The sequence below is a fragment of the Pipra filicauda genome, unplaced genomic scaffold (genome assembly GCF_003945595.2).
Source record: "Pipra filicauda isolate LSUMZ 115617 unplaced genomic scaffold, ASM394559v2 scaffold30_size5312502_pilon, whole genome shotgun sequence".
Taxonomy (NCBI): domain Eukaryota; kingdom Metazoa; phylum Chordata; class Aves; order Passeriformes; family Pipridae; genus Pipra; species Pipra filicauda.
In genome coordinates, this window is record NW_024104432.1 from 2,482,583 (window position 1) to 2,509,820 (window position 27,238).

Here is a 27,238-nt window from a genome sequence, read left to right on the forward strand (position 1 = left end):
AAGTGTGAATCAAAAATTTTATTTTTTTCCCACATACATAAAAAAGTGAGTAAACACACAAGACAGCAAGTCAGAGAAACTAAACATATTTACAAGACAGTAGAGATATCAATTTTTTTCTATCTTCGAGATCAAGTCATCACAGATTTTCGTTAGTTCATCATTTTCTTTAGTCTGTGGAAGAAAGAAAAGAATGAGTTTCAGGTATGTCCAAACTATGCTACCACCTTGTATTGAGTTCCAAGAAGACACGTTTGTCAGCAAATAGAACAGAAAGTGCATTTACATGATAGTGACTTATGCAAATTTAAGGACAGTCTACTATGTCAAAGGGCACATGGCATCCTTGAGAGCCTCAGGAAATGAGCCAGAATCCACTAAACTGTTTCTACTTCTTCCAGACTTTCCCATAATACATGGAGAACAACTGATCCAGGGAAATGAGACTTTTCAGACTCAAAGTCTTCGTTAGGTACATGGAAATGCAAGACAACGACAGTTTAGATTTTAATCTTCACAAGACACTTCAAAATAATGCTTTTATACTTTCACTGAAAAAAATTACAGTTTCCAGTTTGTAGAATTCCTTATATGGTCAAACCCTCTTAATAAGAATTAACATAAAGCATTACTGTATTTATGACAAGACCAAAACCAGTTCTGTGTTAAATGGCTTGTCTCATCTCTCCAGTTACAGGCCTACTGTTTCCTCAGCTATGCAAACCTTAGCCATAAGCCTGAAGATCAAAAAAATATGGGATTTTTCCATAATAGGAGTGTGTCAGCATTATCCATTTTTGAGTCTTCAGTGCTGGCAGAGACAACCATGACACAGTAAAACTGCATGCATTTCCAGCTGTGACTTTTAACCCTCAAAAAGCTGCTTCCTTTGAAGGGTTCCAACAAAGGAAACTGATGGCCCTTTACAAAACATTTTAAGACTTTACCTATGCAAAATGGAACAAAGTACAAGGATTAATGGCCTGAACAATACTGAAGACTTCAGTCATATACAGTCAATCCATACCAGTGCTAACAGCTTACAAGCCATGTTCATGAACAAGCTGAACCAGAGTTATTCAAGATTTATTTCCAAATTCTGCTCTGTTTCATGTTTACTTGTTAGATCACCACCTCTTTCAGTAACCTCCTGACACCTCCTCACTTCTACAATCCACCTATGGGAACAAACCTCGTGCTCAAAAAAAATCCACACATACAGACAAGTCCTGACATAATACAGTTGTGTCTTTGTTTTCAATGCCTATTTCCCTCACCCTGCTAGGACAGCAGCCACCAAAACCAGCACAGTTAGCACAATTACTCCTAGCACTGGTACAGGGGAGTTCTTGACCTAGTCTAAGGCAATAGCTTGAAGAGGCTCACCCATGGCATTTTGACTAACCTTTTGTTCAAGGCTCCTCTCCAGAGACTGGTTCCTCATCTGCTCCTTGCGCAGAGTCGCTTGTAGCGCCGCAGCCTCTGACTCAGCCTTGTTTCGAATGTGGGCAATTTCTTCGTTTGCTCTGAAATGGTTGCAAGGTGGTGTTAATGCCCCCTTCAGTCACCACAGCAAATCAAACTAGATGCTTATACTTTTGATTAATCTCAAAATTAAACATATTTAAGACAAGTTCTGGTATTATTGAAACACATTCTGCAGCAACTGTGAGAAGTATATACTTCACTCCCAGTACTTGCCTTCTCGACACGGTACTTACCGCTGCAGCTTTTCCTCTGCATGTGCCTTTAGTGCCTGATACCGCTGCTCTTCTTTTTTAATTCTAGCCAAGTAGTCCTCAGCACATTTTTTCAAAAGTTCTTCATTCTGTCCCAAAAACCAAGAACCTTAGTTAGCTTTTTACGTGCCAGTAGATGAAGAGTCTCTCCACCTGACAAATGGGCTGTTTGAATACACCCGAGTGGCAGTATTTGCTCACCAGGGTAGCAGGAACAGCTGTGAAGTCCCACAGACCTACACAGACTAAAATGGCTCCTTTCACCTACCTGAACTTTGCAAACTAAGATTTATTCACCCTGTGTCCCTCCTAATACATTATTTAGTAGCAAAATGTAGTAAAGGCGAAGGTCACTAAAACTACAGTCACTGGTTGGCTTTGTTTTTTTTTTTTTTTTTTTTAAATCATCTTTGTCTTAAGCTGCAATTGTCCAAAGAATAGCTACAAATCCAGCTTCTTCAGAGAACCCATGGAAAGATTCAGGCTTTGGACCCCAATGTAAATTAATACAATATTAACAGCAAGAAAGTTACATTGCTAGGCACACTATGAAGATATTTTATTAGCTATTATAGAAAGTTGGAACTGTTTGAAACAAGTGCTAAGACTCCCTACTAATTGCAGCTCTTGAATTTAGCAACTCTGTTTCTAGGTGTGTTTCTGTGCCAAGGAAAGGGTTTCTGAATTTAGGGTAGAAATGGAAGGGACACAAGATGAAGGAAGTCTAAGAAGAAACTAAAGTTTTAACACAGCCATCCTGCCTGTTTCTGAAACCTAGACTACCATGAAACTTGTAATAGGCTAGTTTTAAGCTTGAGTTTAAGGATAACTGAATGAAAAAATCTGAAGGTGCTTTTTTTAAATGTCAACTGAATCAATTTTCATTCATTTTATGCAGTAAGAAGCCATAGCTCATGTTCCTCATTAGCTTCCTTCCTCCAGCCTCTGAAGAAGCTGCAGAATGAAGGCCTGATTTTAGCTTTAACAAAAAACACAACTTAGTAAAGAGCATCCAATGAACTACTATCAATCTGACTTGTAATAGCAAACCTTCTTCAACATCCATTCAATATGATGTAAGGGAAACAAGCTGCTCCTGTGCAGTAGTTGCTACATGAGAGTGTCTCTATGATAAACAAAAATGACATGTGTGCAGCAAGAACCAGCTCACTTCTGTTTGAAGAAACTTTGGCTTCTAACAGATGTCATTATTATACTTTAAGTCATTACTAAATACAACAAGCTAGTAATTTTTTATCATCTTTAAAGAAACAACTTAGCACCTGGTTTTCCAAGTAGTGCCTATACTCGCTAATTAACGGCTGCTTCCGAAATTCCACTATTTCCTCTTCACTAAATCTCATTTATCTTGAAGGATATTATTTGCATTATAGCATCCTTACTCTGTGGTAACCCTCTAGTGCCTCTTTCTGCTTTTCAAGTCGTTTGAAGAGTTCAGAGAAAGACTTTTCCATGGAGTTGAGATCTGATAAAGCTTGCTGCTTCTCCTCCATCAGCTTCTGCATTTCTTTCCTTGAGATTTCCTTCTGCTTCTGAGAATCCTCTAGAGAAAGTGGAGTTAACCCGTTACAGTTATTGCATAAGCATAAAACTAGCTCCATAGAATAGACAGATAGCAGCCCCCATGCCTTCAATTCTTGCTCTTAAAGCACAAGAGGGTTTCACAATGTAGCCTCTCATCTGGAAAGATACCACATGTGTGCTTTTAAGAAAGTCCTTGTCTATTTGCTACATGCTACCTCACACCGAAATCAAGGCCATTAAACACTGATGACAAGGTGCTGGCCTAAAGCACTGTCTCTCCTGCAATGTAGTCAAAACACTTCACCCAAGTTTACCATAACAGGAGCCTCAAATGTTGTGATAGAAGCAAAGAATTCAAAAATATTTGTTTTCATTAAACATACACAATAGCTGGAAGATCTGAAGAAGACTGGGTTAACAAGTCAAACTAGCATAGCAAACCTTAGCAGACCTGAGCTACGTTTCCCACAGGCTTAAAGAAGCACAAAAAAGCTAGCACAATATTCAGTCTTCTTAAAGAACTAAATTTAAGCAAGGCATAGATGTGTCTATTCAGCTTTGAATTAAGAAAATGCACCTATACAACGAGAGTTTCACTATATGTCTTTCCTAGTTTTGAAGCCACAAACTTGACTGAAGCAAAGGCCGGGTCTGTCCAGCAAGTACTCCTAGTTATATCTTGCCACTTAAATGATGTCAGATAATAAGCAGTTAACACAAAGTGCTGACAACCAGATCTGCCAGCTTTAACGAAGCAACAACTCACACTCCACTGAAGAATAAGAAAAAGTCAGATGTGTTCATGCCTGATTCAGGAACTCATTGCTACCTACCAAGTGATATCATTTCTGTATGAATGTGCATAAAATTGTTAGTCTAACTGTCTTGTTGGAAACCTTACACTCACCCTGGAAGCACTTGAAATATTAATGTCATCAGAGGTGAAAGAGTACTAACCTCACTTAGTCAGCCTAGGCTAAGCAGGCCCCAGCCCCTCAAGGCATTCAAAGTGTAAATTAGAAACTTACCCATAACTTGTGTTATTGTCTGTTCAAACTCAGCAACTATTTTTCTAAAAACCATGAAAAAAAAAATGTTGAACATATGTTAGAAAAAGCATCTGGAGTAAATAAGTAGATACAAAAGTCAGGACAGGTTCATACCCCATTTCCTGGTATTCCATATAGAGCTTATTATACTTGTTTTTCCATTTCTCAGTCTCCATCTCTTTCTCTTGAACCTGTGAAGGTGAAAAAGTAAACCTTCATTTCTTGCACAGGAAGAGATAAAAATATTTGATACTAAAAACAGTCTGAAGGGCAGCTTAGGTATACTTATAATCCAACATGGAGAGAGATAAATTCCAATTGATTAGCAGAATCAAAATTGTTTCATTACAAACTTGACTCAAATAAGCTTTAGATTGATACATATTATTTTGCATACATGATAACCACCATGTCTTCATCATACCTAATATGTCTTCAAAAGGCAAGATCAACCTCTTGGCTACTCTTACTCACTGTATATGCAGATCATTAAAATTTCTGAGAGAACAAAACTGGCCAAGGAACATTCTCTCAAATAAGAGACATATTTCTCTCCTCTTTACAAGGCAGACAAAAAAAAAAAAAAGCACTACACAAACCTGCTAATCTTAACACATGAGAGAAAAAAATACCAGAAGCCTATTCAAGATCAAGTTGCTGTTTGGAGTAATTTATGTTCAACACCAAAGTTGGAAACATGGTAGGGGGAGGATTAAAAGATTCCTCAACTCATTTAAGAATAATCATACCCATTTCACATCAGCTGAATTAAAGCAGAGCTCACAGTAAAAACATTAAGCAGCATAAGCACTCTTTGCCAAATGCCAAGACTGCTAATTTTGCCCCAAAACTGCACAGTACACTGTAGTACACTCATTTCCAGTATTTATTTTGGAGCAAAGTAATTTTAAATTTATTGCAATATTTCAGATGACAGGAAGAGGGGCACAAGTGAAAATAGAAGGTACAAAAAATAAAGAGGAAGGAGTAGTGATAGTTATGCTAGAAACAAATGTTACAAAAGCAAAAATATGTGAAGATGGAAACATGCTAGAAACTTTCACTTGCAAGCTCAGAAATGGTTCAGTAGACCCCAAGAAAGCACTTTCCTAAGTGTTGTATTTGCTTGGAAGGAAAATAGATTTTTCCCTTTTCTCCTACTCTCGACTTGTTTCAGACAAAAAAAAAAAATCTTAAAATTTATTTTATCTTCCTTTAAAGTTAATATAGTAAATTCCAAGCCTTTTTACTTGTTTAAGTTATACAGCTGGAGCCATCCAGTTGCACCTATAATTATGTTTGCATGTGTAAAACAGTTCTTTCAAACAAGAAATTAGAGCAGCAATTTTAAGATATTACAAGCTTTCCCCCTTCCTACCATATATAAATTCTTTATTTTAGATCAATGCACTAAAAGCTGTCTCCTGCTGCCTGCAGTACAGCAGTCAGGAATTTTGATGTTCCATTTTTTGCTCAAGTTAATTTTGAAGTGACATGATTAGCTTTGAGGGCATTTATGCTTAGATACTCCTCTTACATTATTTAGTGTTTGTAAAGTTACATAACCCAGAAGCCATAACGAATCAAGCACTCGAATTTTTTAAGTGAGTGGGCACACAAATCTTCCATCAGTAAGCAAAGGGGGGTTTAAAGACAACTTCTGTAGTTCCAGAATATGCTTGAAATCCTATCAACTTCTTATTTCCCTCCCCCATTAATGTCTTTCTCCTCCAGAGTGAGCTCCAGATCTCACCTTCATTTTGTTAGTTGGACATACTGTTGTGCCTTCAGGTCCCACAAAAAAAAGACTCGATCACAGCACTGAACAGAAAATATTCAGATCACTGATGTTAAGCCTGCCCATCCCATCTGATAACACGTGCTGACCAGTTCTAAGGCAGAACCTAACTAGAAATGAAGTTTAACCTATTAGGTATTAGCTCTCAGGAGTTTTATTCCTACAGCTCCCATCAAGTGCACAGCTTTTCAGAGCGAGATGCCTATGTCAAGTATGATAAGACCTACAAAGTAGAGACTTATCCCAGATAATCTAAACAAAAGGAATTTCCAAGCTATGCCAAGTTCAGCTTTGCAAGGGCCACCATACCATTGCATCCATGTCTTTTTGGCTGTATTTCAGCACATCTATAATAGCATCCACAGCAGTGTCTGTAGAAGCAGCAAAAGGGACTGGAGGAACATCACCACTCAGGGAGTCTGGAATTAGGGGACCCATGTCCTGTAAGAAAAAAAAAAAAAAAAAAAAAAAAAGGAAAGTTTCAAGAGTCCTACTGTCATGCCATTGATTAGATCTATGTACATAATTCAACGCTAAGTCAACACAGATTACTTTAACACACAAAATACCTCCGTAACTTTCTTACTTTAAAGGTAACTACGTGGTTCTAAAAGACATCTACACGGTGCAACCAGAGCTGCTATCCACCAATTACAGCTATCAAAAGATGCTACAAAGCAGATGACACCACATTGTTCTCCACAGGCAAAAAAAAGACCATTTCAGGATGAACTCCTGTGTGCAGATCTGTCCATAAAAGGCTGTTCAAGCTATAAATCATAGACTATAAAGCATTGAGTTTAATCAAAGTGCAACTAAAAAGCAAGTTTATCTTTTGTGGCTTCACTTGCATTAAAAAAAAAAAAAATATTGCCTTACTAAAGCATTCTTAAAAACAGCTCAAGTTCTCCTACACCACATGCAATGGCACCAGTTTTCACAAAAAAAAAATTAATACTTAAGAAAATGAAGTCCATCAAAAAGTTCAACTTTGATATAAGTGAGTATCCAACCTGGTTTAAGACAAGAGTTTAAATAAACATTTATCACATTCTGTGATCTTTAAAGTATCTGCATAAGTCTCGAGAACCTAGGCTATCCCTTTCCCAAAATACCAACATGAAACCTGATAGCACTGTAGGCACACTTACAGAAGTTGTAAATGTCCCCAGAAGATCTAGTCCTTTTGGTTTTTCTTCATTTTGAAGACTCACTAGAGGTTTTTCAGGTTCCTCAAGCAATTTACTTAGATCAGGAACAGGACTAAAAACAAACAAACATACACCATTAAATTCAAGTGCTGCCTTTCCTTGTAAAGCTCCTGTATCAGCAATAGTGTGCCCAGCAGGACCAGGGCAGTGATTGTTCCCCTGTACTGGGCACTGAAGAGGCCACACAAATCCTGTGTTCAGTTTTGGGCCCCTCACTACAAGACACTGAGGTACTGGAGCAAGTCCAGAGAAGGGCACAGAGCTGGAGAAGGGTCTGAAACAAAAGTCTGATGAGGAGAGGTTGAGGGAGTTGGGGGTGTTCAGCCTGAAGAAGAGGAGGCTCAGGGGAGACCCTCTCACTCTTTACAACAACCTGAAAGGAGGTTGTAGCCAGGGGGGTTCCTTGTTCCCCCAAGGAACAAGACTAGATGAAACAGCCCCAAGTTGCACCAGGGGAGGTTTCGATTGGACATTAGGTGAAATTTCTTCACTGAAAAGGTGATCAAGCATTGGAAAAGGCTGCCCAGGGAAGTGAGTCACTATCCCTGGAGAAATTTAAAAGACATGTAGATGTGGCACTTGGAGACACATTTTAGTGGTAGACTCACAAATGCTGGATTAACTGTTGGACTTGATCTGGAAGTTCTTTTGCAATCTAAACAACTCTGATCTTATGTACTACAGCCTAGACTAAGTCAATACCTACCTCTGCTGAGGTGGAGCTGTGATGATACTTTCATTTGTTTCAATCAATTTCTGGTACTGTTTTTTCGGACTGTCTCTCAGTAGAGGGTCAAACTTCAAATACAGTGACTGTTTTCTTAAGGCTGACTCTTTGAACTGAAGGGAAAGAGGCATAAACTGGCAGACATGCTGTTTCAGAGCATAACACACACATCCCACACACACACAAACAATCCTCTGGAGAGTGGGTGAGCCTGTTCTTCAGTGGCCAGAGCATTGTTCTCAAGAGAAAAATTACATAAGAGAACTCTGTGCCCACATGCTTAAGTCCTTATGTAATATCAAGTGAACTCGATCTGCTCACAGACAGAATCAAAAGGGCAAACATTTATGAACTACTCAAAACCAGCAGAAGACACTGAAAGGGGAGGATAGTATTGTAAGCTGAAGGAACAGTGTATGTCATTCACAGAAAATAATAAGGACAAACACAGCACGACCAAAACCAACTCCAATTCAGTGTATTCACTGTACATTCAGAGCTACTCTTACTCTGGACCCAAGTAGGAGAAAGAATAATGAAGTTGAACTGATTAAAACATGACATGCCCAATTTAGAGACAAATTTCCTGAAACTGGCCATAAAGCAAAAGAGTTTAAAAATATTTTTGAAAAAATGAACTTGCACTTTCAATGCATCATGTTGTTCTTGCAACCACCAGAAGTGAAACATCATCCACACTGGTTTCACTGCTATTAAAGGAAAAACAGCACCTTTGCAAATTGAAAGCAAGAGATCTCTAATTTTCAGTTCAATTGCTTATAAATACATTTCCTTTCCACCACCACCCCCTGCCCAGCCTTGTCACCACAATTCCTTTGGAACAGAACCTGTATTTCTGCAGACAATTCAAAGTGAAGTTATTTCACAAAAACATTTAAGGTTTCACAGTTTCACCTTTGCTTTCCCTCCCCACCCTGCCAGGGAAGCAAACAAAACATTTCAATGTCATACTTACTGATGAAGTCCCAAATTGTTCCAGATAGTCTATTTCTATGCCTGTTCCTAGGACTGGAAAAGAACAGAAAAGGTACAATGAAGATATCATATAGTCTTACCACAGACAGAAACAAATGGATATGTGTATAAAGCAAATACTGCTTTCATTCTTATGAGTTCTAGTTCTTCACTTCTGTAAGTATGTGCAGAATTTAACACAGCTGAAGAACTTCTGTTGTTCTGTGGTTAAAGTGACAAGCACACTCAGATATTCTACTATTTTTCATAATGCCCCATGAAAGACTACAGCTGTCAGTCTCACTATTAAAACTGGCACACAGCTCAGACTTGAACAATGAAGTTATAGCCACTTCCCAAAATACTGATTCCACTCCACTCTGAAGGTCAATGACAGACTGCACTGCAGTGAAATAATTTCCTCATCCTTCCACACAATGCTTCTACAAGGAATAACCCCACCAAGTGGTCAAGTCACAGTTGTGTAGGAAGCTTTCAAGACAAGCATGCCAGTGCAGAAAGGCCATCTACATCGTAATATGAAACCAGTATTCAAGTAGTGCTAAGACTGCAGTAATCTACAAGACTCACAACTACAGACAGTTACATTGTTTTCAGTTTACAAAGGCTTTAATACCAGAAATTATTTTAAAGGAGTGCTTTTTCAGCACAGAAAACTGCCACAGAAACTCTAAACAGATTGTTTCTGTACCAGCCTAAATTTTATCCTCCCAGACAGCTGAACACTAATACCCAGCTTTGTGAACTCAGCTTAAAGCAGAGAAAGTTAGAAATAGGCTTAGGTACTTTTCCCAGCACTGCTAGTTATTGTAGGCTTTGCAGTCCTTTCAGAAGTGTAGAATAAGAGACAAAACTAAAATCCATGCCAAAACTGAGCTAGAAAAATATATACACACAGGTTATTGTAACATTATATTTTCAGTCTGTTTTAAAGAAATGCCCTTACCCTCAGATGATGGTCTGAAGAATTCTTCAGGTTCAGCATCAGGTGTCTCCTCAACTGCTGTTATTTCAGTTCTGTGGGAAAGAGGTTTAACTTCTGCAGACACTGACTTTTTTCCACTGTCAGAGGAAACCAAATTATCTTGAGAGGGGACATTATGAGCTGAAGACAGTTTAGATGTGTCCATTTGCTCCTGATGAGAAAAACCACAATCTTTTACTGTTAAAATAATTACTTAAATGTAATGAAAATCATTATAATGATCAAATTGGTTTGTCATAAATTAGCTGGGTAGCCAACATAATGAAACAAGGGTTCACAGGCATAGAAATTAAACTCCCAACACTGAGCTCATATTATACAGGAGTCACTTTTTTTTTATAGTCCACACCCTTATGTTTGTCCTTATATGTGACTGCTGATCAAAAAAGATACTAAATATCAAGGTACCAATTTGGTTGTCTCTGATGTTACCTTCAAAAGACAAGTCCACACAGTTGATATTCCTTTTAGAGTTGCTAAAGATGCATAAACCCACTAATTCTTAGACAAAATATCAAAAATTGGTTTCATAAGATTAAGTCATTAAGTTGACTCTTCAATGAAACAACCTGGTAAGAACTGGCTATCTTTGTTATACCTTACCATGTCTCTCTCTCCTGGAAATTCAGCTTCTGCTTGAACTCCTGGTTTCTCTTCTGGAGCTCTTGGCATGTCTTCTACCACACTCTGCTTAACAATTTCCCTAAAGAAAGAAAAAAAAGAAAATCAAAATTTAAGTCACACAGGTCTGAATTCTGTATTACCAAATACACTGAAGAAAATTACCTTCTGTGAAACCTTCGAGAGTTTTCACAACCCAGGAAGCTTTAGAGAGGGCAGGGATGTAAATTCACTGTCTTGCCTGCTGACAACTTAAGTGACAGAAAGCTCTCCCTCCATCAGAAGCAGTGTTATGTAGGAAGCAGAAAGTCAAAGCGGTATCACTTATTTCTATTCACTTAGCACTGTTCTCACATTTCCATTTGTTAGGCTCATTACTATTTTTTAATTAAAAGACAGGCTTTTTGTTTAATTAGGAACAGAATTCTAAGAGCCTGCTCCTCTTCCCAAAGCAATGCTATGCTGTATTAGCGTAAAGCACAGAACTTCACTAGGGAAATCCAACACTTCAGTTTGCGCTGTCAGCAGTAAGTAAAACTTCTCACCTTGATAAACAGTAACTGATCACATCACATAGGGAGTAAGAGAGCAAACATTTCTGTCAAATGACCAACTTGTGCCAGTTCTGACTGTCTATAGCAACACTGACACTTTAATAACTAGATTTTCTAGGAAAGGTAACACATAACATATTCCATTCCCAAATAAAAAGTTTGTGGTGCCAAAAAAAAAAACCCCCGCAGGTTCAGAGACAGGGCTTTCTATTGGAGATAGCATTTAGATACCAAGAACACACAGGGCAGAAACAGCACCTCAGACCAGCAGAAAACAGAACTGCCTACTCCCTGGGCATTTGATTTAAAGACAGTAGCAGTCACCTGGTTCTCCACATTTTACTCTAATCTTGGAGGAGTGGGGAAAGAACCTTATGACCCAATGATCCGTCCACCTAAGCCTGTTCCCTCCCATTCTTCTAGATTTAACAACAACTTTCCCTAGAGCTAGTCATCTTAGGATAGTCTCCCCAGTGAGATCTTTGCTGTTGCAACATAATTGTGTCAGAGATTACAACAACAGACTCAGTCAATGTTGGAGGGAAGAAGTCAAAGTAGGAATCAACTACCTAGATACTATCTACCTTTCCTCACATGGGTTTGAGGTGCTTCTGCATTTAGCTGCACATTTACTTACAGATTTTTGGGTTCTGATTTTTCAGGAGTTTCAAAGGTACTTGAACAGTTATCCTGTTCCACTGGAAGAGAGTCCCTTCTTGAAGTGGTACTATCCTGCTCCTCTTGCAGGTGAACTTTCTGAGGGCTGGGCTTAGAATGAGGCGAGGTGGAAATTTTGGAGCCTCCTCCAAATGGATTGAAGTTTGGATCATCAAGTTTGTCCCAGTCAAACTTATAAGATGCTTTAGGAAGAGGGATTTCATCTTCCACATTACTTTTATTTTGCACTTCAATATTCTCTGGCTTTGTTTTGGTAACAGGAATTCTTTTGGAAGGTGGTTTAATTCCAGGTCTTTTACCTAGTTTCCTAGGAGGTGGTTTTTTAGCAGTGGCATTATCAAAGTCAAATTCCAGTTTTACTGGTCCAGCCCTGGGGACATCAGGCTTTTCTGCAGGCTTCCCTTTGGAGATGGCCAGATCTTCATCAGGCTTTGATTCTTCTGTGGAAGCTTTTTCTGCTACCAAAACATCCTGACGCTTCGATTCCCCAGTTTTAAGAGAACCAGTTACATCAGAACTACTGGGACCCAAACTGCCAGGTAACTGTCCAGGAGGTGTAGGTGCCTCTGCTAATCCCACTGAATTATCAGTTTGGCTCACGTCTGTGGAAGCAGGTTTCACACCCTGCTCAGAGTCACTGAGAGCTTGCTTAGGGGACAGTGTGGATTTATTAGACTCCAGCTCACTCGGTGCCGGTTTTCTTGCAGAGAATAAAGGCTTCTCTTCACTTAAACACTCTGTATTCACTGTGGCTGAAGCAGAAGGACCTGCATCTTCAGTCAGAAGAGAATCATTACTTTTTTCAGAAGTTTTTTTGGGGCTGCTAGTTACTTTTACAGGAGACTTCTGCAGATTTCCAGGAGAATAAGGCAACTGTGCTGAACTTTGAAAAGGATTGATGTCATCTAAGTTATCGAAGTCAATACTGTAGGATCCTCGGCTCTTCACTGGCATCTCATCATCTGGGTAAGAAGCCACGCTGACCTTCTCTGGCATTTGTGTATTGTCTGCTTCAGGTTCAATCTTTTGTTGACATGTGCTGCATTAAAAAAAGACCACACATACCATAGTTATTTTTCAGGCATATCTTGAAGTTATCTTTAGAAAGATATTTGCACAAATAGCTTTGCACGCTCCGAATAATTTGATTTTTTTTGCAATAAGTCAGCTGACAGCAAAATTATATTGTAACAGCAAGAGTTCAGTTGCCACCTGAACAGTCAGAAGTTACAAGCTCAGGTATACAAGAACTACAGGGAGATCAATCCTAGAAGTTATCCAGTGTTCTTAAGCTACCTGTTCTACACAGCTTTGTTATCTTATGACAGCCATTCCTGGAGACTGCTCTGCTCACCAGAGCATACAGACATTGCTCTTTTACTGGACAGAGAAACACACATTGCTTAGGAGAAGTTACTGACAGTAAGCAGCTCAAACGCAAGCACAGCTCCTGGTTCACCTTCATGCAGATTCATCTCTGAGTCATGACAGACTCAAGACTGGGACCAAACCAAGTCATGATTCAGGTTTTCCCATTCTAGTCATTCCTTCGTCTGGTCATTCTGGCAAGCATTTTCCTCCCAAAAATATGCACCAGCATTTCATCTACGAGAGCCTACATACCAAAAGAGAACCTGGACTTCAGAAACTCCAAGTTCCCTAAAACAGTAGATCTGAAGAGCAGTGATATACAAGAAAATACTTCTTCAGCAAGAAAGTAAGACTCTCTAACAAAAGAAACAGGTTAAAGAGTTTGTGTACTCACTATTGCTAAGAATTCTACAAGTTATTGCTCTCCACTTTATTTCTCTAAACTCTACACAACTTCTGAAGTTTAGCCTCAGACTACAGAGAGTTAATCCATTACTTCCTGAAACAGGATTTCCTCCCATTGTTTTGTCCCTTCGTAAAGTTCTTATTTCTATGTGCCATCCTTATCTGCTGCAGAACAGAACACGATTAAAAGCCACTCACTAAAAACTCCACTTTGATAAACTCGAAAGCAAAGGCGGGAGATAAGAGCTGAAGTTCTTCTCACCCGGTTTGAGCGCCTCTTCCCTGCAATAGCTCAGCCCCAGGCTGCTCCGACTACTCAGGTCCCTCCCACTCTACTCTCCTTCAGTGTTTAACCTAATAAATGCCAGTCAAGAGCGAGACACCTGAAATGCCCATCACCTGTCAAAAGTGACACCCTTCAGCAACACGGAGCCCTGCAGATTATCTGCTACGAACAAATCCTCACATTTTAAAATTAGAAAGAACAGTTCAAGCAATGTGTTGACACATAATTATGCTCTAACTAAAACCAATTCAGTGCTGACCCTTTTAACTCACTTGAACTTTATAAGTACTAAATCTTTGTTTATTTGTGCAAGCAATGAGTTTGGGGTATAAATGACTAAGTCATTTAATTGTGGTGGTTAGCTCAGAAGTACTTTTCTAAACTAGACTACACATGGAAACAAACAGTTGAAGCAAATTTTTACATTTAAAGAACATTTAAGTGTTCCCTCCCTTCTCCTTTCCCTCCCTTACAAACAACAAAAATAGGGGTCAAATGAAAGTACTTCATCGTTAAAAGCAAACAAAAGGGTCTATTTGCTTGCCATCGGAAATTACAAGCCTCACATGTTTATACAAGTTTAAAGGAGGGGCAAAAAAAGTCAGTAACAAAAATATGCATTGAGGTGTCTTAAACATTGTCATGATACCCTCAAACTGAAACATGGTAGATATTATGCTCCTCTCTAGACACCTTTCATGAGCCACTTTGAGACTCAGGTTGCTAGACTATAAAGGCACATAAACTTGTTTATACTTGTGATTGATGTTATATTCACTTTGTGTTGCTAGGGTTTCTTTAATCTTAATACTCACTGAGTATTCAGTTCAAGCTAACCCTTCAGAAGATTTATCTCTTCAGATTTTTCTCCTTAAGACACAACAGTACTTAACATACAACAGAAGATATTTTAAGGCTGAGCTTTAAAAATTAGCTTCAAAATAGTTGCATTCTCACATGAAAACTTTAAGAAACGGTTTTGTATTCTCTACCTAATGTATCTTTTCTCTTAAGCTATTTATCCATACCTTAAGTCATCTCTATGAAAGCAGTTATAGAGGAATTAGAGTTCAGTATTCAACATTACAACTGAGATGAACTTTTCTTAAAAGTATTGACAGTTACCTTTGTAAAAGTTCATGCATCAGTCAGCATTAATTTTGGTCCTTTCACGTAGTTTACATCTTGTCATAAAACACAAAATTACATTTTAACTATACAGTTCTGTAATGCAGAAAAGTTAGCTTGAGCACATCCCACGTGGCTAATACAACCAGCAGTGAATTCATTACTCACTCAGCATCAGAGAGTGCACAAAAAACATCATCCACCGAGTCTTCACAGCAATCATCAAGTGTAAAAGCAGTCTCAAGTTTGTCTGTCATAGTAGGACTTAGGATTTTTCGAGTCTGAGGATCTCTTTGAGGAGTCTGAAAGGTTACCTTGAAGAAAGGGGGGGCAGGAGGAAGAAAAAGGAAAAACATGAGCACAATATTTTTCAAGCTCCAAATAGCTTATGCATTCGGTAGCAAAGACTACAGAAGGAGAAAGAATATAAGCAATACAAAAGCAAAAAAGTTTACCTTCATTGCTTTTGCCACACTTTTTGGTGGCAAGTTTTCTTTCTGGGACAGGCGTAGAATGGAAGGTCTCCCTGTAGGTTCTGGCGGCGCCAAGAAAAAGCCACAGTCGTCTGCTGTTAGATCATCCTTAATGTTTCCTCCATTTTCTCCATTTTCTGCGTTTAAAATCTGCAGACTCATTCTAGAACATCAACAAACACAGCACCACAGCATGAATGAGAGGGTGTGGTCAGCCAGATGCACTTTCAGATAATGGAAGAAGTTGGCAGCCTGGCACCAGCTAGCAAACACTAACAGCTTCAAAGGAGTTCTGGAAGTATGGAAAGTCTTCGTATGGAGAGGTGTATCTCAGAAGACTCAAAGTATCTAAATGCAGCACTGCACAGCCTTTTTGGTGGGGGTCTGAGAGGTTAATTGTTGATAGTATGCCTTCCACAGTTCACATTATACCCTTACTAATTAAGCCTCCATCCTTCAAAGGGAGCTCTGTCATCTACAACATTTCCTCATTCCCAAGCCCTTAAGCCAGCAGTGACGTACAGCCCTGTCTCCTGTAACAGGGTATCCAGCTAAGCAGAAGTACTTCTTCTGCAAGGGCCACGTGACAATCACTTCTCTGTTTTACTCACATGGTCTCATTACTGCATTGTACAGCAACAGACAGCAAAAACAAATTTCGTTAGTTAGGGTGTGTTTAGGATCACAGTCCTGAATCAAATTATTTAGCTTTTTCCTGCACACTCTGAGCACGTGCTGCTTTTGTAAAACACATAGTACTTAAAAATCCTTTGCAGCATAGACATTATTGCTATCAAATCTGGAAAAAAAATGTCATTAAAAAGGTATTTCTTAAATATTGTTCTTATATTTGTGATAAATTGAGAAAATAATTCGAGTTGATTAAGAGGAGACAGTGAAGGGTCAATATGACCTGGAGAGAAAAGAAAAACAAGTCGTAAAACTTAATTGGGGCCCTATAAAGAGATAAAACAAGTCACCTCCCTTTTTACCTTGTGTAGGATTTATAGTGAGACAATTTTGTTTAGTTAGATAGATAATAGGACCTTTCTTGAAATTTATAACTTTGTAGCAAGCAAACATCTGCAGAATGTCTGATTTGACAATATATTATGGATGCTAGATAATAGGACCTTTCTTGAAATCTATAACTTTGTAGCAAGCAAATATCTGCAGAGTGTCTGATTTGACAATATATTCTTGTTAAAAGAAAAACATCTGTTGAATGTCTGACTCAACAATGTGTAATGTTTATGCTTATGTATAATGAATATTCATGAAGTAGCTGGAAATAAATGTAGGACAACTATCTTCTTTGGGTGTGACAGGCGTTGGGAGTTGTTGAACCCCTTCCCTGATCACCCAGCGCTGAATTTGCTTTTATCATATAATAAAATTCTGATTGGAAATTGCCCGATTGGGTTTCTATTTCTCACAAACTTGGTGACTTCGCCCGACGTGATACCCTTTGTGTTCTGGGAGATACTTAGCGCCTGAGATAGGAGCGCGCCCGCTGCTTTTCAGCGGCCTATTCACAGGCCTAATATTTCAACAAGGACCAAGGGTAACACATGTATATGATAAAAGCAAGGAATTAAAAAGCTCCTGGAGTGCTGCAGCAAAAAGCCCATAATTCTTGTGCACGAAGACCCGAGTGAGAACAACGGACTGTGAGTATCACTTCGGGGGGCGGATAAAGAGGTCGGAGTGAATGATGAATGAGACGCAGCGTAGCTGCGAAGCGATAGTGGAGTCCTTCTAACCTCGTTTCCGTTTTTCCGCGAGGAATGCGGCAGGTGAAGGGACGAAGCGGTTGAATTGATGAGTGGACCTCTGGGGTCGGTGGGAGTTTTTCAGAAGGGACCACTGAGTCGGTGAAAAATCTTAGAGGGGATCCCAGAGGATCGGTGGAAAGGTAGGAAAACTTTAGAAGGGACCTCGGGAATATGGGGCAGGGAATTAGTAAATTAAGTTGCCCCAGGAAGGAAAGGAGCAGGCAGGCATTGCCGGATATACCCTTAGACAGTCCGCTAGGGGTAATGATCTTAAACTGGGAAAAGAGGGAGAGTACTAAAAATAAGGAAAAAACAAAAATGATTCAGTACTGCATGATTGAGTGGACTAAAGAAAAATAAGGAAACGGTACCTATCTGGTTAGTTAGCAGCTGCGGGAAAGTTTTGTGTCCTGGGATAGGGGGCACGGATTCCTGAAAATTTTGACTTGGGCCCTCGGAACAGTCTAGAGAGTCAATTTTCAGGGGAGGCGAACGGGGGTTCGCCAGTTACCCAGGTCAGAGCGGGTCAGCCTGGGGCTGTGTGGTCTGGAGGGGACGCCCTCCGGTGCTCTGACGCTGTGGGAGAGCCAGTGGGGCTCTGGAGTCAGTGTGACTCGGTAAATAGCTGAGAGGTTGCAAAACAGCCTTGTAACCTAAAGGTAGCAAGTTCGAAACCCAGTGTGTGACTGTGGTTTGCTTTTGTTTTGCAAGCATAGGTGGTGTGGATTCAAAATTTAAGATCCCTAAAGAATCCCCCCCGAGTTTGGTTTTAAAAACATTGGAAGACGTTAGCTGGTTCTGAGACATCTTTAAAGAAGGAAGAGCTGTGTAGGCTGTCTCTAAATGCTTGGCCGTTGTTTGGACAAATGAGAGGGGTAGCATGGCCGGAATTTGGTCCGTTTGAACTGAACACAGTGTTTCAATTAATCTCGCTTTTACATGTAGAACAGAGGTGGCGGGAAATTCAATACGCAGAGTTGTTTTTGTTCCTATTAACACGCCCTGGATTAGGGTGGAAGGTAAGAGAAACGAAAGCTCAGAAAGGGCAGAAAAATCGGAAATAGAGTTAGAAAAAGAGGGAAAAAGAAAGATTGAGTCAAAGCTGCTCCTATCCCACAAATCCTATTTAAGAACACCAGAGAGGATGATTTAGATATGTTGATATCATCTGACAGGAGAGAGAGTAGCCCGGGAGTTCCACAAATCGGACTCCCTGCTGCAGCAGCGGTGGGGGGAGTTGGAGCTGCCGGGGTTGGTGGTTGCTCCTCCTGGACCGGCTCTGGCTGAGCAGGAAGGAGCCATTGAAGGACCCCCTGGTGCGGATCTGGCTGCACCGGGAGGGATTAGGCAAATTAAAGCCTCTGGAGAAGTTAGCTCGGGTCCAGCGGGAGTGAGTCCTGTCGGTTTAGTTGGAGTACGCACAGAAGTGCAGGTGAAATCAACTTTTGTTGAAGCCGCTTTCAGCGCGGCAGAGCAGAGGGAGGCTTACGCAGACGCTGCGGGGCTGGCTAGCCCAGAAATAACATCTAGTTTGATTGCAACGGGAGTAACAGCAAGAGAAACTCCCGGCCCCACAGGGGCAATGGCTGCGGGGTCTGCCCTGTCTGTTCCACCGAGCAGGGAAGCAGTCTGTAGCTCTGCAGCAGCTGGCAGCTTTGCCGAGGTAGATAAAGTTGCCATAACAACGGCAGAAGTGAGCTCAAAAGTAGAGAAACTAGTAACAGCTAAGGTTGATAGTTGTATCAGTAGCAGTGAAGAGAAGGCGTCGGCCCCAGGGGGGGCGACGGCCCCAAATGTAGAGGTGTTTCTGAGAACGAGTAGCCCAGCACCACTGATGGGTGCTCAGGCAGTTGATTCTGTCGGTGACGCTACTGATATGAGAGCTGTAAGAAAGTGCAAGAGAGTGTAAGAAAGTGCAAGAGAGACCCCAAAGTTTGCTGCGGGCTGTACTGTTGTAGAAGAAACGACAAGAGAAATAAGTTGGGTCAAAATGTATGAAGCCAGGCAAAAAGCAAATGAGTCGCCCACAGACTTTTTGAGCAGATTGAAAGATGCTGTTAGAGAATATATTGATATTGATTTAGAATCAGACTTGGGAAAGAAACAGCTGGTATACCTGTTTGTGGGGCAGTCCACAAACGATATAGAGAAGAAATTATTAGAGATAGCTTGGGCAGTATATCAGAACAGAAAGCAGAAAGTTAGTACGGTGGGCGGTGAGGCGATTATAAGAACAGCCGTTACTGCGGCAACAGAACTCCCGGCTCAGAGAGCAGGGGAGGCTTCGGGAATGGCCGTTACCATGGCGACAGAACTGGTTGGCGCCGTGAAGAAAAAGTGTTACCTGTGTGTGATACAGTGAGAATGCGTGTGACAGGAAAAGATCTGGGGACAGAGAGAGCGAAATTACAGCAGAAAGCAATCCCGAAGTTTAAAACTGTGGCGAGCACAATAAAGCGAAGACAGGAAAAACTAGTCCTAGTTGTTGCTCTGACTAGTGAAGAAGTTTTAGTTCCTGCTATTGTGGTCCAGGCAGAGACAGCAGATGCGAGTGCCGGGACAGCGTTAACCACGCGCACAGAAAGGATAAATCCAACTGTGGGACAGGCAAAATCTAAGTTTAGTACAGGAGCTGCTGCCACCTTCGCAGACAGAGCGGGGGCCGTAGCAGGGGCAAAGGCAAATTATTTCCTGGCTGTGGCCAACACGAGCGGAGCAACTCATAACACCTTAGCGGCTGCGAGCAAGAGATCGACTGGGGTGCAGAGGCTGCAAGAGAACAAAAGAGCGGTGTTAGTAGCTAGAGTCCCAGTCCAGTCTAACTCGGGACCCTCCCCTCCCCCATCAGACCGAACGGGGAGGGAAAACAAAAGCAGTGTAAATTCCTGGCGAACACAAAAACTAAAACCCGCCGGTGCAATATATATATCATAAGGTAATAAGGTGATGCTTTGAAAACTGTGAGAACTGTCTAAGGGAAAAGAAACTATTTACTAACCCTTGCATCCCCTGTCTTTTAAAACTGCCGCAGGCTCATAACCTGTGAAAGAATATTTCCTACCCTAACTCGGAAAGGGGTTTTGTCTTGAATGTAAACTAACAATGTGTCAGAAGTTAAATGTTCACAGGCAGTTTGTTCCAGCAAACAACCCTGGAAGCTGTACCACTAAAATTCAAACTGAGAAGCCAAGAGAACAACTTTTATGCAGGAGTAGACACATGTCTCAACTGCAAATGCAAACACGCGACCAGAGTGAAGGGACTTGTTGCTCCATCACCTCTGAAAGAGTGGACTGTGTCGTCAACGCCTGGGGACGTTTAAGTGGACTTAAACTCCAAAAAGGACCTTTATGAATCCATCACCTGAATGGAGAAAACATATCGAAGGCTGGAATGAGTTATCCCCAGAACAAAGAGACTTAAAGACCCGAGAAGTATTTCCTGAAAGTTTCTGTATAAAACCTAGCCTGAGATCTTGGTTTCAATTAGTCCCAGAACAAATTCTTAGGAGACAGTGTTTTGTTTCTTGGAAAGAAGGAGCCATCCCCTGGCAGAGTGGAGGGGCAGGTGCATATTTTACTAATCGTTTAGTTAACCCAATCCTTGTGTTAGCTTGTGACCTGGAAAAAGAAGATCCCCTAACTCCTGGACCACCACCACCAGATCGTATACGCTGTATAAAACATCCGTGGGCTCAGCATGATGGTTGGGTAGAGTGTCAGTGTAGGCACTGTCACCGTAAATGGTCCTGTGTGGCCTTTAACCGACATATACATTGCCCTGTGTGTCGTGACACACAAGGAAGTCAACCTCAGTTGGAGTCAGTACAGATAAATAAGCTGTTCTGTGGGTGGGAATTGTTATTACCAGTGAATTAAGAAATATTTGAAACTGACTGGTATGCAGCATTAAGATACAGTGCAGAGAAATTCTCGGAAGAAACAGCCCAAATTGACTGCCCGTTGGATGACTTTAACTTTATAGACCCCATGTAAAGAATGTCACAATGGCTAACGATTTATATATTGACTAATTAGTGGGAACAATAATTTTGTTAACAGAATCCGTTGTTGTGAGATGAAGTGAACCTTTACCTGGAAACGGAAAACTGGACCTTAATTAAATTAGAAAATCTAAAAGGGGCAAGACCAGGTTAACCTCTGAACCTGCCACTGACAGCCAGCCACGGGATGCAACCCCGTTTGGGCATAGGCCGTGGAGGCTTAAGTTATGCTGGACCCTTTTGGATACTCTGCTGCCTTTGAGCTCATGCCCTGTCTGATGAGTGTGCAAAATGCTACCAAATTACACGATATAATTCAAAGCTTAAGCTACCACTCATTTGTCAACAAAGTCTGCTATAACTCTAGAGAAATGAATACTTGCAACACGGATTCTCGGCAAATATGGGTAGCAAAAAATTTAAGAAAAGGGGGAACCAGGCTGGGACTTAGCTGTCCTAAGGGAGAGGAATGGATTTGTTTCACTCAAGAAGGCCATTGGGACATTTCTGACGGTGGTGGAATGCAGGACATGAAAAGGGAGGAAATAATAAAACAGAGAGTGCAAACTACATTGAAAGAAACCACACAAAGAAAGCCTTCCAACATAGGTGACTTGTACCAGAAATTGAAAGACAAACTAGGAGAGGAGTGGCAACTCCCGGGTTATGGAACTAATCTATATATTGATCTAATGGAACATATTGTTCAAACCCTGAATTTACCTAAGTGCTGGATTTGTAGTGGACCTTTGATGACAGAAGAGTGGCCCTGGAAAGGTACTGGTCTCACCCCATGGGAAATTTTAAAATGGAATCACTCCCAGAGAGCATCAGAATCTAGGCCCCAAGGTTGGATTCTAATTTCTGATGTAATTGGGCAAGAATGCATTGAACGAAGAGGTAGGGAAACATATAAAACTAAAGTAGGAAAGTCCCCATGCCTATCAGTGAAAATAATAAATACCACAGGAGAATACTGGTGGCCAGAGAAACCGTTAGGATATTGGACTAACAATATGACTGCAGATTGTACTTGGCATGATGAAGCTCAAAGCTGGTGGTGTAATGACACAGATGTGAAAAACCCTTTTGAGAGCATAGAAGAATTAAAAATATATTGAGACCAAGCAAGTAGTACTGATTTAGAATGGGCAGCTCCAGAAAGATTATTTTGGATATGTGGAAAGCGAGCATATACACAGCTCCCTAAAGACTGGAGAGGAGTCTGTACACTAGGTATAATCCAACCAGGGTTCTTTTTGCTGCCCCCTGAAAAAGGTATGAGTTTAGGTGTACCTTTGTATGATGATTATGGAACCATACGCCGAGAAAAAAGGGAAGACATTGGGGGAACGCAAAAGTGGTACGATGATGAATGGCCTCCTGAACGAATCATTGCTACTTACAGACCAGCTACTTGGGCCCAAGATGGGTCCTGAGGTTATCGAACCCCCATATACATGCTAAATAAGATTATCCGCCTCCAAGCAGTCATGGAAATAATAGCCAATAAGACAGTTCAAACTCTGGATCTAATCACAAGTCAGCAATCAAAAACCCGAGCAGCTGTGTACCAGAATAAGCTCGCCTTAGATTATCTGTTAGCCGAGGAAGGGGGGGGGTGTGTGGTAAATTTAACACTTCGGATTGTTGCTTACAAATTGATGATAATAGACAGGCAGTTATGGATATTGCAAAAGATATCAGAAAACTAACTCATGTACCAGTACAAAAATGGAACTCCATGCTTGACAGCAAATGGTGGGATAACTTGTTAGGAACAGCTTGGTGGAAGAAAGTAAGATTCTTTCTATTATGCGCGTTGGCCAGTATAATATTTTTACCATGTTTAATCCCTTGTTTCATTAGATTGATAGTTTCTGTAGTACAAAGAATGCAAATATCCACAATGCCGATAGATCAAAAGACGGCTCAAAGTGCTAAGATACTGTTGGTCACCAGAACTCCACCTTCTCGGGACGAAGAAAATGTCAAATTAGTATTGTCCAGATTAGAACAAAAAACTCGAATTAATAATTTTATGGAAAGAGGAGAGGGATTGTGATAAATTGAGAAAATAATTCGAGTTGATTAAGAGGAGACAGTGAAGGGTCAATATGACCTGGAGAGAAAAGAAAAACAAGTCGTAAAACTTAATTGGGGCCCTATAAAGAGATAAAACAAGTCACCTCCCTTTTTACCTTGTGTAGGATTTATAGTGAGACAATTTTGTTTAGTTAGATAGATAATAGGACCTTTCTTGAAATCTATAACTTTGTAGCAAGCAAACATCTGCAGAATGTCTGATTTGACAATATATTCTTGTTAAAAGAAAAACATCTGTTGAATGTCTGACTCAACAATGTGTAATGTTTATGCTTATGTATAATGAATATTCATGAAGTAGCTGGAAATAAATGTAGGACAACTATCTTCTTTGGGTGTGACAGGCGTTGGGAGTTGTTGAACCCCTTCCCTGATCACCCAGCGCTGAATTTGCTTTTATCATATAATAAAATTCTGATTGGAAATTGCCCGATTGGGTTTCTATTTCTCACATATTTGACAGGCACAAGCTTCAGTAGATCATATATGCTGATCTAATCTTACTAGTGTGAAGGACTTGAAACTAAAGCCTTTGCTGCAACTAAGATTAAGGATGAAAAATTAGAAATAGAGAAAGAACACATTTCAAATATGGCAGGCAAGTTATAGGTACTTGAACTTTGTCTACCTTTTATTCCAGTCTCTGCTGTTCTTAAAGGTTTGACACTAACCCTCAGTGGCACTACAGCTGCTTTTTAAAAAAAGAAAGACAGAAGGCATGGTAAGGAAGATCTGAGTGTAATCACTGTCCACAAAGGACGACACCCGAGAAGTGCAGGTACTTATCTGAAAGATTGCTATCAAAGCAATTTATTTCATAAGAACTGATGTGTTATCTTGTAGCACCTATGCAAGATAACTGGTATCATCAAGTAGACAAGATGTTGGCTTCCTGCAACTGATAACCATTCCAAGTGATCTCAAATGCTTGATTTGACCAAATAGCTAATCCTTATCTTCTTTTTCCAGATGAATCCAGAAAATCAGCTCAGGAAGACTAAAAGTGATTGTTTTCACTTGCATAAAGAGGTAACAAGAATACTCCAACTGAAAATCTTAAGTCACATTTTCAATCTCATTGCCCTTATGTATTTAAATTTCTGTATTTAGGCTTCTGTACACATTTCCTCGCTCTTACATTAATTCTTACAGGAAAATTTGCTTCATACTCTCCACAGAACTCGGCTACTTTGTCTGCAAGCCTGACAACAGAACTTTTAATCAGCAATGGAATGCAAACAATGGCTACAGAAGCAATGGCATGTAAAGCATGCCTGTATTAGTTATTTCTTCATTCCTTCTTTATTCATCATATTAATGCTTTAGCTCAAGTTATTCTGTATATAAAGTACTTTTACATTAACCACTTGTAGAACTTGAAGTGAACTTTATTGCTTTCTTTCATTCCAAATTAAAATCGAGACAACAGATCAAGTGAATCTTTACAAACTAGTTTTTTTGCTGTGATTACTTTAGAAACAACCATAGGACATGATAAAGTTGTCAACACCTTCTAAAAGCCCCATAAGTAGGGGAGGTTTACTTGCAGAATTTTTCAGCTTTCTCATTGAGATACTTGTACACCATTGCTAAACCAAATTCAGATCATTAAAATACCCAATAAATTGACACTATATACATACACCATATGTACTGAGAGTTTTAGATAGTAAATCTAAAAATTAAGTTTCTTTCCAGGATTAAGTCATTAAAAGCAATTCAGCATTTATTTAAAAAATTTGTGCTCAACATTTGATCTAAATTGTACTTCACAAGTTCCTTAGCTAGTAGCTATGATAAAGCGAAAGGAGAAGGGAGGCTTTATTCATATCTTTGTTTAAAGTGGTCAGTGTCCAAGGCAAGTATTGTGAAAGGCAGCAGGTTTTCCCACTAGAGCAAAACAGAGTTCAGGGCCAGGTTGGACAGGACCTTTAGCAACCTGATCTAGTGGAAGGTGTCCCTGCCCCAGCAGGGGGTTTGGAACTAGATGATCTTCAAGGTCCCTTTTAATGCAAATAATTCCATGATTCTATTAAAGTTCACAAAAACAAAACTGCTCCTAGCTTTAGAAAAATATTTATCAGGGCACAAGCAGTAACCTGTCATTCTGTATTTGAGAATAAGCATAAATTCAGAGACATCAGGTACCTATAATTTGTAAAATGGGGGCTTCACGGCAAGAACCTGTTATTTAACGAATACAGGGCAAAACATCCAAAACACCAACATGGTCTCCAATGCCTGAAAAAGCCACTGAACAAGTAGGGCAAGGATGGAATTTTTCTACTCAATTATCCTTCTGAACTCCTCCAGCAGCAGAAATGCAGAGCTCTCACTCATGGCAAAGTAACTTAGTACGTGCTGTGAGTATTTCCATACAAATTGACACAGAGCTGACTGTTATATATACACATATATGTTTAGCGCAAACATATTCCGAACAAATAAACACTCTCCTGGTTAACCGACTCACTCTATCACCTTCCCCTGACTGCAGGGGAGGAGCAGCAAGGCCGGGGAAGGCTGTGCCGGCTCTCCGGGCAGCACCATCCCTGCCCACCGAGCCGTGCTTTAAGTAAAAAAAAAAGAAACTCAAACAAACAAACAAAAAACCCACAACCCTCCCCTAGCCCCCCTTTACTCCTGAATCACCCCAGTCCCCGATCAGCCCCACATCATCCTCAGAACACAGAGAGATGCTCCCCAAGGTCCTCGCCTCGTCCCCGAATTTATGGTGGGAGGCACTCGAGCTCTCCCGCGACGCCCTCCTCCCGTTACCCCCAAGCTCCTGCCTCTGCTTCATCCCTAAACTGACAGAAATTCCCCCAAATCTCTTAGTCCCTAAGACCCCTCGACCGGAGGTGCCCCCAGTCCCACCCCACCCCAAGCCCACAGAGGGGTTCCCGAGCACGACCCCCAACCTTACAAAGTCATCCTTGAGCTCCCCCACAAGCCCCACAGCACCCCAAGCTCACAGAGGGGTCCTCAAGACGCTTTCCCCAAGTCCCACTCCACCCCAAGCTCACAAAGAGGTCCCTGAGCTCCCTTCAGACCTCCCCCCAACGCCAGCCCCAAACCATCTCAGGCTCAGAGGGTTCCCCAAGTCTCCACACCTCCCCAAGCTTCCCTCCCCAGCCCTTCCCCACCCCACAGCACCCCAAGCTTACAGAGGCATCCTCAAGCCACTCCCCCGTCCCACCCCACGCTCACTGAGGGATCCCCGAGCCTGTCCCCCTACCCCAAACTTACAAAGGGGTTCCTAAGCCCACCCCCACAGCATCCAGACTCACAGAGGTGTCCTCGAGTCCCCCCCAGCTCACAGAGAAATCCCCGAGTCTCCCTCAGCCCCCCAAACTCACAGAAGTGTCCCCGAGTCCCCCCCAGCTCACAGGGAAATCCCTGAGTCTCCCTCAGCCCCCCAAACTCATAGAAGGGTCGCTGAGTCCCCGCAAACTCACAGGTGGGTCCCGGAGTCCTCCCTAGACCCCCTAACTCACAGACGGGTCCCCGAGTCCCCCCTCCCGGCCCCTCAAACACACAACGGAGCCCCCGAGCCACCTCCTCCCGTACCTGCCGGCGGTTCCCGGGACCCTCCGGCGCTGGGCTGAGGCGGCGCGCGCACTTGGGCCGCAACACCCCCGCCCGGCAGCGCCCCTTCCGCGCCCGCCGCGCGATTTCAAACCGCAACGGCAGCCCCGGCCCGCCAATGAGCGAGCGGTGCTCGGGACGCGCCCGCCAATCAGAACAAGGGCCACGCGGGAAAGGGGGCGGAGCGGGGACAGCCCGAC

The 27,238-nt window shown here is 41.3% G+C and overlaps 1 protein-coding gene across 1 annotated transcript; it reads right to left on the reverse strand.

The window, feature by feature from the left end:
- On the reverse strand, window positions 1-27,091 carry TACC3 (transforming acidic coiled-coil containing protein 3). Its single transcript, XM_027730801.2, has 16 exons — window positions 27,021-27,091; window positions 15,549-15,729; window positions 15,262-15,407; window positions 11,863-12,942; window positions 10,654-10,753; window positions 10,012-10,201; window positions 9,046-9,098; window positions 8,049-8,182; window positions 7,283-7,394; window positions 6,441-6,572; window positions 4,448-4,524; window positions 4,313-4,356; window positions 3,143-3,303; window positions 1,722-1,828; window positions 1,406-1,526; window positions 1-174 (listed from the first exon to the last, which is right to left on the reverse strand). The coding sequence occupies exons 2-16, from the start codon at window positions 15,726-15,728 to the stop codon at window positions 109-111; spliced, it is 2,703 nt and encodes a 900-aa protein (XP_027586602.1). The 5' UTR covers window position 15,729; window positions 27,021-27,091; the 3' UTR covers window positions 1-108.
- Window positions 27,092-27,238: the final 147 nt, after the last annotated feature.

Excerpts from the sequence above, each read along its gene's own strand:
- TACC3 (XM_027730801.2), bottom strand. The coding sequence starts at position 15,728 with ATGAGTCTGCAGATTTTAAACGCAGAAAATGGAGAAAATGGAGGAAAC. Across the intron at positions 8,183-9,045 it reads AACAATTTGGGACTTCATCA|TTCAAAGAGTCAGCCTTAAG; the intron begins GTAAGTATGACA and ends CTTTCCCTTCAG. Across the intron at positions 3,304-4,312 it reads GACAATAACACAAGTTATGG|AGGATTCTCAGAAGCAGAAG; the intron begins GTAAGTTTCTAA and ends CACTTTCTCTAG.